We start from the raw sequence: 12,488 nt of genomic DNA on the forward strand, positions 1-12,488 counted from the left end.
CATGTGTGTGGGAGAATCCAGTCAGAAGGAATAAACATTTACAAATTTAATGTATTGGTTTATTTGATACGAGACAGTGCACATTAATAAAAACATTTCTGCAAAATGCACCAGAGATAGCCAAAAGGCTATTTTTCATCTGTAGTCCCAAGAGGCAGATGTTACAAAAATAAACCTAAAAACAGAAGATAAGATTAAAGTTAAAAGGTTATACAATTTTGACACTTTACAATGGGTGCACAAACAATGAAAAAAGTGAGAATAAAACAGTTATACATTGTCAAGTACAAACAAGACATGCAACACAGAGGCTCTCAAAGTCAACACACAACGCAAATAAAATGAGGGATGACAATGTTAAAATAGAAACATGGCCTAAAGACATTATGCTGTAGTTGTTTAGACACTAAAAAAACATCCATGTCAGAGGCACAAAGCATAAAAGCATGCAGAGTGTGTGAAATACATAAATTAGTCAGACACAGCCAACAATAAAAAAAAAAGTGTCTCCAACTGACAATAGATGAGGCCTTGAGCCTGGAATCTCTGCTCAATCTCTTTTATTTGCATTAGATAACATTACCAAAAGTACAAACTCAAGCACACAGACAAGACAAACTCATATCACTCAACATATCTTCACAACCATTAAAAAAAATATATATATATAGCCTCTTTATCAATTACATTAATAGCTAACACATTGCATTTCCAACATTGTTTTGTGATTTGAATGAGCTGCGGATAGGTCTGGAGAACATCAGGCTCTTTGAGAACTTCAAGACAAAGAGCAGGATTCTTGTCCATTAACAATCACTTGATCGATCAGATTAGCAACAGCTACTTCTGGCGGTGAGATATGCTTCAAAGTCCAATACTGTCTTTGTGCGCCGATATGTTTGGCGTGCGCATGCTGCAGAAGGAAGAAGTGATCCGCCCTCAGACTGTCGATGAGTTCCACCTTGTGCTCCATGATCATTTTCACAGCGGGGTGCTGTGAAAGACAGCAGGTTTTCTTTATCAACCCTAAATGAATGAGGTTTTCATGAAATGGGGATAAGCAAGTATAGAAATGTGATGAGTTTTGTTAAGCTCAGCTCACTTAGCAGATGTCCATTGGATCAGTAGCAGCTTTACTCAAAAAAAACAAGTGAAACACTGCAATAAAGGCATGTACCAATGTCTTCAAAATGTGAAACGTGTGCGTTTCAGCAAGAGTGATACGAGGCTGTTACGAAACTTTCTTGGTTCAGAAACGTGGTTTGCAGGATTGTTTTAATGTTAACATTCTTTAACTTGGCTTGTCCCACTATGTGCAATTAGAAGAATAAACTAACCCGTCAACGTGTATATTACTGTGTGAGGGTTTCTACCACTACTGTGTGTGTGTGTGTGTGTGTGTGTGTGTGTGTGTGTGTGTGTGTGTGTGTGTGTGTGTGTGTGTCACCGTACCCGAGAGGATAGCAGTGTTCCATCTACTGTTCCTGAAAGGAAAGCAGTGGTTTTTTTTCTGAAATGTCCGGACAGAACAAATGTAACAGAGCGATAGTAATGAGTTGGTAAAACGTTACCTGCACCAACTTGGGACGTTTTCACGGACACGGAGAAATCTCTGTCACCGTCAATAGTGACACCAGATATTTTATCAGCGCATATCACACTGGCCCCACGTGCAGCGTAATCTGTCCAACAGCACTTCCTGAAAGAAAAACATGCTCAGTTCAAATGTTGCCTTCATGTATTATGTGTTCAAAAGGCTCAAATTTAAATAGAGTTGCAAATGAGCTGAAGCACAGTGATGTATCAGTATAAATCTATGACAGGTAAGATGCCCCCTGTGAAACCTGAGGACAAACAACATAGGCCTAACTTGACCTCAACACCACTGGCGTGCTGCAGGCACAGTGTGCAAGAACACAGACTTGTGTTGTTTTACAACATGCAGAGACTCATGACATGGTTTAAAATGAGTTAAAGGGAAAAGTTTGAGAGATAAATAAAAAAAACATGAGTATGGAAGACTGGTTCACCTACGACGGGTTAGTCAGGTCACTGTCGTGACATGTCAGGACAGTGAGGAATGATGACTTGAGAAACGGGTGCGGCTAAACAAACACCTTTAACATGGGAACCAATGACAGTCAACCTTCCAGTTTCCCCGTTTGTGACAATAATTTAACTTTTTCTGCATTATGCAGACTACTACTGCCTTTGAAAAGTTTTACCATGTCGGCCCAATGACTCCCCGCCACCGGCAGCACCAATGTCTCTGTGACCAGCCCTGTGATCTCCTAACCCGCCTCTGTGCGTCAGCACGTAATCGTAGTCACGTAGTCATTAATTAACGACAGTCTAAACTGCTCCATCTCTAATTTGGCATGTTCGGTCTGCTGGTGCAGCCTCTCCAACAGCCAATTCTTTCTCCAGTTCTGCTTGGTTAAATTTGTCGTGGTCAAGTTGTAACGCAAGTAACTTTTTGTTTGTCAGTCGTTAAACAAGATCCCGTTTGGGGCGGAGACCGCGTAGCATCCTGAAAAACAGCTGATGGATCTTCAGTCAAAATCTTCTTTTCAACTAAATTGGATTTCAAAATGGCCTTCACTCTCCTTTAGAAGTTTATCACCAATGTCGATTTCATATTATTCTGCAGTTTTCAGCAGCTGCTCTTTAGTGCAGAGATCTAAAAACTTCTCGGAGGGAGAAGCAAAGAAGTTCAACACTCCATATTTAACGCATGAAAACAATGAAACGAATAGTGAATGCTACTGGTGCACAAACCACAGACTATGGCCTAACCAGCATACAAGTGCTCCCCTCTAGTTGGCTGCCTAACCATGATCTATCTGCATACAAGCTCAACCCTGGTCTTCGTGCAGCTAATGGTGGTGGTTAATTACGCACTGAAGCCCGGTGGCGAGAGAAAGCAACCAGAAACTGGCGATTCACCCTGAACCATGGATGTGCTCACTGCAACAATAATAAAAAACAACAAACAAGACGAAACCCAAAGGTGTAACACCACTGAACCTGGCAGGGGAACAACGTTTGCATCAAAGTTAGTCTAAGTACACCAGCCAGACAACAATAACTTACATTGATTCACAATTTTCACACTGAGACAAGATTAAAAAAAACTCCCACTCCCCATACAAACCCAATCTCTATGCTGAAATAGATACAAACTACTGCATCTCCCAATCAAACACGCCTGTGTCCCATCAAAACCGGCCGAAAACCCCAATTTGTCACAACCTGGCCGCCCTCGTTGCCAGAAAGGCGGAGCTTTATACTCGGAGAGCACCGGCCCCAGGTGCCTCCTGTTAGGGTGACCACCACCTGCTGCTGCCTTAAAGAAACACATACATACAAGTAAACAAGGTAAGGAACCGTCACAGGTAACATGCCCCTGTTAAAGCTGGGGACAACCTAAGACAGGCACAGCCCCAAGACCTTAACGACACTGTGAGCAGGAACAGTGTAATGGACAGGCCTGAGGCTGAGCCTTATGACAGGGAAGTCTATAGTTGCACGTAACTCCAACACTTGGATTGCAACTTCTTATAATTATTTGTTACTAATATTACTTCTACTGCCTCTGCTGCGGATGCTGTTAGTTCTCCTTGATATCACATTTAAAGGAGATCCAGGATCAAAATATATGCTTTGTCATTTAAAGAAAGACCCAGTAGATTGAGAATCTCCCAGTTGTGATTGCAACGACCACTTCTGTATTTTGTGATAGAATGAATACAACCAGTGCTACAAAGTGTCTTCAAAAAGACTTCATTCAAACTCAAATACACCAGCAATTCAACATTCAACAAGCTGAATACACACATTGTTCAGACACGGTCACAGGTGACACACACATAGCTCAGTGAATTCAAAACCTAAGTCTGGCTCTTCAAAACATGGGTTTGGATAAGACTTGGACAAATATTACCACGTGCAAAGTCTGGATACACTTTGGAAGACGAGGTGAAAACCTGCTCTCATTAATGCCAACATGACATAACTCATCTCAGAGTCTGCCTTTGACTCATGGTACAATAAATAGACACCAACAAATAGTATCATGCTCACAGTCGGGCTTTACGTTGAGCTGCAGATTTGAGAATATGTCTGTTTAAAAGCCAGCGAAAACAGAGGAAGAAGCCTATGAGTGCCGTTTTGAGAAACTTGTATTGCATTAGCAAAACAAAGAATAGAAGTGCAGTCTGTGTAAGGCTATATGTGTTTAGCAGCTTTTTTGAGGGAGTGGGGGGTTTAATATTTCTTTTTCTGTTTTGAGTGCATGTAGGGTTTCTTGCAAAACATCTCCCAAGTAAAATTGCAAATATCTTCAGTTTTATTCCAACAACACGGACTGTAGGTCTACAGAAGCTTTAAAGAAGTTTCTGTAGATACACATCAACCCCACCCACAACGCCCACCTGAACAGGTTTTTGTTAGAGTGTCAGCAGTCGACAGTAAAGACAAGAACCCAACAGCTCCCAGTTGACAGCAGCCTGCACCCGACTAACTCTACTGAGGATCTACTCATTGTTCCTCTGGGCTATGACTGAGGCAGAGTTATACACAGTTTACAGAGGGATCTATATCCCCAAATATTGGCACACTGCAGAGAGCCTGAAATACTTCAAGGAGTTTTCTTTTCGTCCGGATGATATCATCATTGCAACATATCCCAAGTCCGGTAAGCAGTCTTTTTTTTTACTAGTGAGTTCGTCATCATGCAAACATTTTACTGTTAAAAGCAGTTAATTTTAATATGATGTAGTGGTTGAGAAAAAAAAGAGATGTTTGCGACATCTCGAAAAAAAACTCAGATGTGAGGTATTAAAAAAAAACATCATTTTATTTTGTGTTTGGCCATAAATATAAAGACAGGAAAAAATCAGTGCACGGTTATCAGATCAGTGAAAGACAAATGCTACTTTTGGCATCTCCAGAGAGGGACCTCACCTTGGTGGCTGTGCCTTTGCATGCATTGCACCCTCATTAAAACAATGTTGCACACTCAAGCGCAAGGTGGTAGTGGTCGTGTCTCTATACGCGCCGTTTATTTTGGTTCATGTAAGCCATGTGAAATCGTCTCATCTATATCTCTGCAAGAAAGCAAATAAGAGAATTTCCCAAAAATGAAAAAAAAAACTTTAATAGAAAAGAAAAAGGAAGAAACTGCAGGGAGGACAACAGAGGAGGAGGGAACCCTCTCTCGGGATGGACAGAAATGCAATAGCTGTCATGTATAATGGTCAAGTTGGATTGACTTTATCAGACCCCAATTGGTTTGTTCTGCTCGCTTGCTCCTTTCTTCCTTCTATAGCAGCCACCCTCCGGTTCCCCCTCCAGTAAACACTGTTAGCCCTGTCAGCACGTTTGCCGTAGTTTGTAGGCTACTGTTAGCGCTCCTAGCATCGCTAGCTACGAGCCGTTTGGAGGCAGTTGAAATGCTCCAAATCTCATATTATGCACCTTTAAACTCGACAGCCAATTGCAGCGGGTTCTCTCACCAACAGGCTCCACCTTTTTTTTAATAAACCGAGCGGGACACACTGCACAAACTATGGCGCTAGACAGACGCTCACGGACCGCCCCGAAATAAATGAAAAGGGAATTCTGGGCTGATGAGCTGAAGCGGTTTTTCAACTGATTTGATGCCCAAGGGCCTCCTCCCTCAAACCCCCTAACCCCCAAACTCCCCCACTCATCCTGCAACCATCATCCACTCCTTATGGGGCGACCGTGGCGCATCGGGTAGAGAGGGTCGTCCACTAATCACAAGTTTGTTCCTTGGCTACCACCTGTCCTGTGGTGAAGTGTCCCTGAGCAAGACACTGAATCCCTACTAGGGATGGGTTAAATGCAGAGAATAAATTCCCCCACTGCGGGACTAATACGGGATTGATTTGTTTATTTATTTATTTAAAGGAACAGTGTGTGAGATTTAGTGGCACCGAGTGGTGTGTTGCAACCAACTAAATACCGTTTTCGCTGACCCCTCCTTTTCCACGCGTGTCGGAGAACTTCGATGGCTTCAAGTGGGGAGAGTTATCTTTAGGATTTTATTAATACAAGGAGCTACTCTTATCAATTCAATGAACTGTATCCATGGAAGCCATGTGTGTGTGTCTAGGTATGCGTGTGTGTGTGTGTGCGTGTAGTTGGAGGAGCTCAGCCCGACAGAGAGAGCAGAGATGTGCGCTGCAGCATGATAATAAGTTACACCAAAACATTAAAAGGTATTAATAAAAAAACACCAGCCTTCGGATGACATAAAAAGGCCCTCTCTAGAGCCAGTGTACGGGTTGTCCGTTCTAGGCTACTGTAGAAACATGGTGGACTCCGTGAAAGAGGACCCCCCCCCCCCCCCCATTTAGGTAAAAAAGCCTTTTTTTCCCAATGATTATATACATAGTTATGAATATTATATTAATTTTCTGCCAATGAATCCCCCTAAATGTTACACACTGTGCCTTTAAAGAAAAAGATAAACTATTAAATATTTTGAAGTCCACCTACAGATTTCAGGACATTCCTGCTGTCCTACTCCTCAGGTACGACTTGGACGCAGGAGATTGTCCCTCTGATCATGAGTGGAGGAGATCCGGCCTCTGTTGAGACTCTCCCCACCTGGGAGCGTGTTCCCTGCCTGGAGACGACTCAAGCCTCCGTCCTTAACCTCGAGGAGAGGCCGTCTCCACGCATGTTAACTACACATTTCCAGTACAACATGATGCCTCCATCTTTCTTTGACGTTAAGCCGAGGGCAAGTCTGATTGGCGCACCTTTACCTTTTGGTGTCATAGAAAACATCTAAGTTAATAACGGATGTGATAACATCATTCCAGGTCATCAATGTGATGAGGAACCCCAAAGATGTGTTCACCTCTGCCTTTCATTATCATGGGATGGTCTCCTACTTGGTCAACCCGGGCCCGCAGAGCGACTTCCTCCACACGTTCTTTGAAGGAAAAGGTTGTACTCAATTTTGTTTCAAGTTTAACATATATGTCAATAATCATAATACTTAATAGAGTAAGAGGCAGTAACCTGAGCTGTATGCCATTGGCAGTAAGAGTGAAATGTATCGTGATAAGATGTAACATGTGCATTGCTGTTCAAAGACCTGAACGTTCAAAGTGACTCGTGATGATGGAGCGTTTGTGATTTTCTCTTTCCTTCTAGTTATGTATGGCTCGTGGTTTGATCACGTGAAGAGCTGGCTGAATGCTGAACATAGAGAGTGCATAATGCACATCTCCTATGAAGAGATGATGACGGTGAGAATGTCAACAAGTCTACAACCATGCAGGCGTCTCTACGAGGCTGTCATTTAGCACAGCTGTGCTTGAAGCTACATGCTAAATTCAGCGTGTTAACATGCTACACCTATTGTGCTTTTAGCATTCCTCTATTATGTAAAGCATCGGTGCGTGTATAGATAAAATGTAAATTATCATCATTACTATTATGTCTAGCAAATGTAGGTTTTACCGACTCAGTTTAGCGTGGTACCGTAGGCCTACTCACATTTGCTAATGAGCGTTACACACAAAGTACAGCCAAAGAGGCTCTGTAACAAAGACGACGCGTTACAAGCTCCATCAGTGGTTTTGCACCGGCACACTCTTCTTGTTTCCCTAAGTGGGCGTGGTGCTTTCTGAACTGTCTCTGGTGCACCTGAGGCTTTGCAGGAATCAAAAACCAATGTGAGGCGATCTGTGTGTCTCTGTGGTGCAGGACCTGAAGGACTCCGTGGCCCGGATGGCTCGGTTCTTGCAGAAATCTCTGGACGCTGAGGCGATAGAGAAGATAGCGGACCGATGCTTGTTCAAGAACATGAAGCAGAACAAAATGTCAAACTACTCCACCGTTCCTCGTGAAGTCATGGACCAGACAAAGTCTGAATTTCTCAGGAAAGGTGAGTTCCAACGAAGAATACTATTTCAATTCCACTTGTTATTTTGTGTGATTCATTGAGCGAAGCACACTTTCTAGGAGTGCCTCCCTATACCTATACTACTAACTGGTTTCCAGACCTAATGCAAATACAGCAAAATTACATTAAAAACATAATTTACAATAGAGAGCTCATTTCACGCATCATTTCGTTACGTTTCCCCTTCTTACATTTTGTGTTTCAGGAATTGTTGGAGACTGGAAAAACCAACTAACACCGGCAGAGGCGGAGCACTTTGATGCCGTTTACAAAAACAAAATGAATGATGTGAAATATAAATTTGTATGGGATTGAAATAAATGAAAATGCAAGGACCGGTAGTGGACAATCAGATTGGCCACTTCTGCCAAATCTAAAAATACAGCATCAAATAGTTGATGATGTGGAACATGTAAATGAAGTCACATAAGTTCATCGGTTTTGGAGTAAAAACTTAAATACCGCTACAAACATACACTACTGGTAACAGTACACGAGCAGTGAGTAGTACGTTTATAATAGTTCAGAAACAAATGCCACAGTTCGGATCCCAGTATGTGGACATTGATGTGTAAAGGCAGAGGGCTCAAAGAATCGCAAACACCATGAGCACCACACCATCAGGTGAAGAAATGATGTGATACTACTCATTTACAGAAATTGCTTACATATATGTTAACTCATGTTATTATATTTCTCAGCAACAGAGCACTAAAAGTAATCTTTATATAAATTAATTGAAGTATTTTAATGATGTGACCTACTGAATTTTTATGTTTTTAATCTGATTTCTCTGATATGTTTTAGAGTTAAAGCAGTAAGAAATGAAACAATCTTAACTGAAGGTTTCTTATAGCTTTCTTTGGGGTCTAACCACATCTCATGGCCTGCATCAGCAAACAGAATGTACCCTGTTTTTATTTTATACGTTTATCAGATATATATTAATGTGTGCATGTGTGCACATTATGAATGATCTTAAATCTTAGTACCTTAGGATATACGTTATATTATCAACGGGAAAAACTCACTGGTGAAGGCCGTAAAATAAGGTTGAAATGTCTGAAAAAAAGCTAATAAGGGTCCTTAAGTTGAAGATTATTTTGCCGGCATTCTCATATCGTTTCTTTCAAGTTATTGGCAGCTAATTACTTTGGAAGCACATTTTTTTTAACGTCCACAAAAACAGTACAGAACTGAACATCAATCAACAACCACGCATCGGTCCTGAACGCAGCTCAGTTAGATATGATTACGTCATTGCCAGAGAAACACGTGTGACATGGCGCATGGGTTTTCTCCGGTGCAGCACGTTTTTCTTGAATATTGATGCGGTCTGAACGAACACATCCACCGGCATCCGAACACTGACAGCCCGGGGCGCTGGGGCTCGGTAAGAATCAGAGTCTGCCTCTGTGGCGATGTAGGGTTAGAGGGATTTTGCATCCATTATTTGACACAACCTCCATATGTACACAGAGCAGTACACACTGCCGCTCACAGCGTGGTGGTGGCCGCCGTACTACAGCTAGTAAACTAACCCGCAGCACGGAAACCCTGGCTGCCTGGATCCGTTAGGGAACCGGATCCATGATGGGTTTATTTAAATCTTTCTTAATGCCCACTTCACTTTTGAAGTTTGGAAAACTTATTTAAGTCTGCATGTATGTGCCAATTAATTTCCCTTATATTTCTAAATTATTAATTGAAAAAAAAATGTTTTATTGCAAGACAACAGACAATTCATAAACAGAACAACAAGAAGACGACAAGAACAGTGAATACAGGCCAGTTAACATCATGTCATCAGTGTATGGATGAACAGAGTGATGTGTGTGTTTGTGTGTGTGTGTGTGTGTGTGTGTGTGTGTGGGTGGGTGTGAGAGAGAGCTATGTGAAATGATAGAAAAGACAATAAGAAAGTAAATAAATAAAAGGGCAAATACGTAACATAAACTACAAAATGATAACATCAATAAACTGTCCACTGGCAGCGAAGCAGGAGCAGGACACCCTCAGGGAGCTCCAGAACAGGTCAGCAGGATCGGTCAGGCAGGGTCAACCGGGTTATTGTTTCGTTTTGTAGTTATTGACAAGAAATATTATTTAGTCAATTGTTTTGTAATGTAACGTGTATTTTTTTAAATATTTTTTTGACTGGTTGGTCCAGCTTTGGGTCGCCCCCAGACCCTTTAATGAGGGGGCTGGCCCATTCTGGGTTTGATCTGTTTAGAAAGAAACAGGTCCCAGACCCAGTCAGTTGCATAAGTCAGCTCAAGAGGGAACCGTCACAGTGCCCCAAATTAAGATATATAAAAAATATATATAAATAAATAAAGTAATGACAATGAGAATAATGAGTGTGAAAAGGGTGATAACCAAACAAATACATAAATAAATATGAGTACAAAAACAGAAGATGTATTCATGAAAAAAAACAAGTCTAATTTAATGCAGGGTCCATACTGGGGAGTGAACTGCCCAATTATCCTCTAGTGTGGGGCTAGTATTAGCAAGCTGGTGAAAAAAGTGCAGCATTAAAGAGCCCGATATTTAGCTCAGGAGTTGGTGGGGGATCAAACAGCTTGTTTCTGCTGCCCCCAAGTGGCCAGAAAACCAGTCATCGTGGAATAGAAAAATATTTTCACAGTCTACCAAAACAGTCTGCCATCTGGCTTGGAATTCATTATCATTGACTGATGAATGTAGAGCTGTACAAGAAGACGCAGACGTTTGGTCAGTGGCGGGCCGTGCATTTTATACCTGGGTCTTCTGTGCTGTCCTACACTTGAACCATCTCCTAATAATCTTATTACGACGCGCAAGCTACGGTTATTTGTTTCTAGGGGTGTAACAATACACGTATTCGTATTAAACCGTTCGGTACGAGGCTTACGAACTGAACAATACGTTTGAATAATACTAGAGCATTTGGAAAGTGCAGAAGCTTAAATTGTGGGAAATATAATGTTTACGGTGGACTGCGCTGACGTAACAAACAACAGGCTGTGTGACCTTTTGAACCTGGAACAATAACAAAAAACAGCTGAGGCACCGCACGTGTCTTCAGGGAGGCTAAGCTAAACTAGCTTAGCAGGGAAACAACAGCAGCTACTGATTCAAACAGGGCAAAAGCAATCGCCACACAATCCCTATTTCTCCAGACCATCATTCTTGCTTTGTTAAAGAAAACAACAGCCCAAACAGAGAATCAAATGTCCGAACCTAACCCTGCGATGACGGGATGCTTCGTCATTAACGGACAAGCCAGAATCAATGTAATTAGCTAGAGCACGAGCCATTCATATTATTCATAAAAACGACACGATAGACAAATGAACACAGTAGTAGCGCTACTGCAGATGTAAAAAAACCAAAAACTTACGTACCAAAGCTGCCTTCACTTAAAGACAAAGTCCATCCTCCTTTCTTTGTTAACAAAGTCAGTAACTCCTAAATCCATTTCTCCTCCTCCTTGAGTGTTAAAAAAACAAAGCTAGGTAAAAAAAAAAAAGAATCTACACCAAGCAAAACGCAAAAAATGTCATAACTTCTCCTACATATGTTTCAATCTGAACTCTTACTAAATACTAACATCTGCTAGCTAGCTTTCTGTTTGACAAAAGTCAGGCTGGCCCACTGACCAATCACGCTGCACGTTAATGCAGATGTACTTAGCAGGCTACCTGAGTACCACTGGCACGTCAAAGAATACGCCCAACATGTCAAACTAAAGATCTGATTGGTTGAAGACTATGACAATCAACAATGTCCCCATTTACTTAAACTGCAAAGGCTCTCTAGCGGGCCTCGGGCCTCTCTCCTTACATAGAGACATAGAGGCTGAATCTGATTGGATAAAAGCTCTCCTTAAAACAAGCTGTGCTGGAAGCAGCGCTGCAGGCTGGAAGCAGAGCAACAGAGGAAGACAGGAGCTGTGCCATGAGAAAATAAGCCAATGGGGAAAAATTTTTTAATACATGTAGTGTATTTGTGAAAAAATATTAAATTATAAAATAGCTATAACTTTGTGATTCTGTTTAGGCCAGCAGAGAAGGCTTAGCTGGCTCTGATGGCCCACCACTGCGTTTGGTGGTACCATCAGAATATTTAGTACAATGATCCCAAAACAAGTCTGCTGGTTCATTAAATGCTGTCAGTTAAAAATAAAACAGGGAAGATGAGTCGAGAAAATCTTTGGAGAAGTGAACAAAAGTAGAGCCATTTACAGAACAGAACTTGTTAATGGGGATGTCCAAAAAGAAAAGTTATAGTATGTAGAAAAATGTCATGGCAAAAAATATCAAGAAAAAACTTATAGCATTGTATGTTGAAAAAAGTCATAGTACAGTACGTCGAAAAATGTCAAAATCACCTCCTATAAATCACTGCGCCGCTTTTTACATCTCTCCACCCATCTGCGTGTCAACCTGCAGTGCAACCGACCTCTATTTTATACGGTTATTTTTATTATTGTTGTCATTGGTAAGCACCACACATCTGCCTACCCAGGCCGGCTTCCCATTGGTTTAACGGATTGTCC

General features: G+C 41.6%; 1 protein-coding gene across 1 annotated transcript; it reads left to right on the forward strand.

The window, feature by feature from the left end:
* Positions 1-4,517: 4,517 nt before the first annotated feature.
* LOC116381183 (sulfotransferase 2B1-like) lies at positions 4,518-8,541 on the forward strand. Its single transcript, XM_031843091.1, has 6 exons — positions 4,518-4,696; positions 6,561-6,772; positions 6,855-6,981; positions 7,192-7,286; positions 7,747-7,927; positions 8,151-8,541. The coding sequence occupies exons 1-6, from the start codon at positions 4,558-4,560 to the stop codon at positions 8,258-8,260; spliced, it is 864 nt and encodes a 287-aa protein (XP_031698951.1). The 5' UTR covers positions 4,518-4,557; the 3' UTR covers positions 8,261-8,541.
* Positions 8,542-12,488: the final 3,947 nt, after the last annotated feature.

This window comes from Anarrhichthys ocellatus, unplaced genomic scaffold, assembly GCF_004355925.1.
Source record: "Anarrhichthys ocellatus isolate YVR2014 unplaced genomic scaffold, GSC_Weel_1.0 scaffold4, whole genome shotgun sequence".
Taxonomy (NCBI): domain Eukaryota; kingdom Metazoa; phylum Chordata; class Actinopteri; order Perciformes; family Anarhichadidae; genus Anarrhichthys; species Anarrhichthys ocellatus.

What these genes read in the sequence shown, in the direction of transcription:
- LOC116381183 (XM_031843091.1), top strand. Translation starts at nt 4,558, where the DNA reads ATGACTGAGGCAGAGTTATACACAGTTTACAGAGGGATCTATATCCCC. An exon ending in TGCAACATATCCCAAGTCCG is followed by an intron (nt 4,697 to 6,560) that starts GTAAGCAGTCTT and finishes CCTACTCCTCAG; the next exon opens with GTACGACTTGGACGCAGGAG. An exon ending in TCTTTGACGTTAAGCCGAGG is followed by an intron (nt 6,773 to 6,854) that starts GCAAGTCTGATT and finishes ACATCATTCCAG; the next exon opens with GTCATCAATGTGATGAGGAA.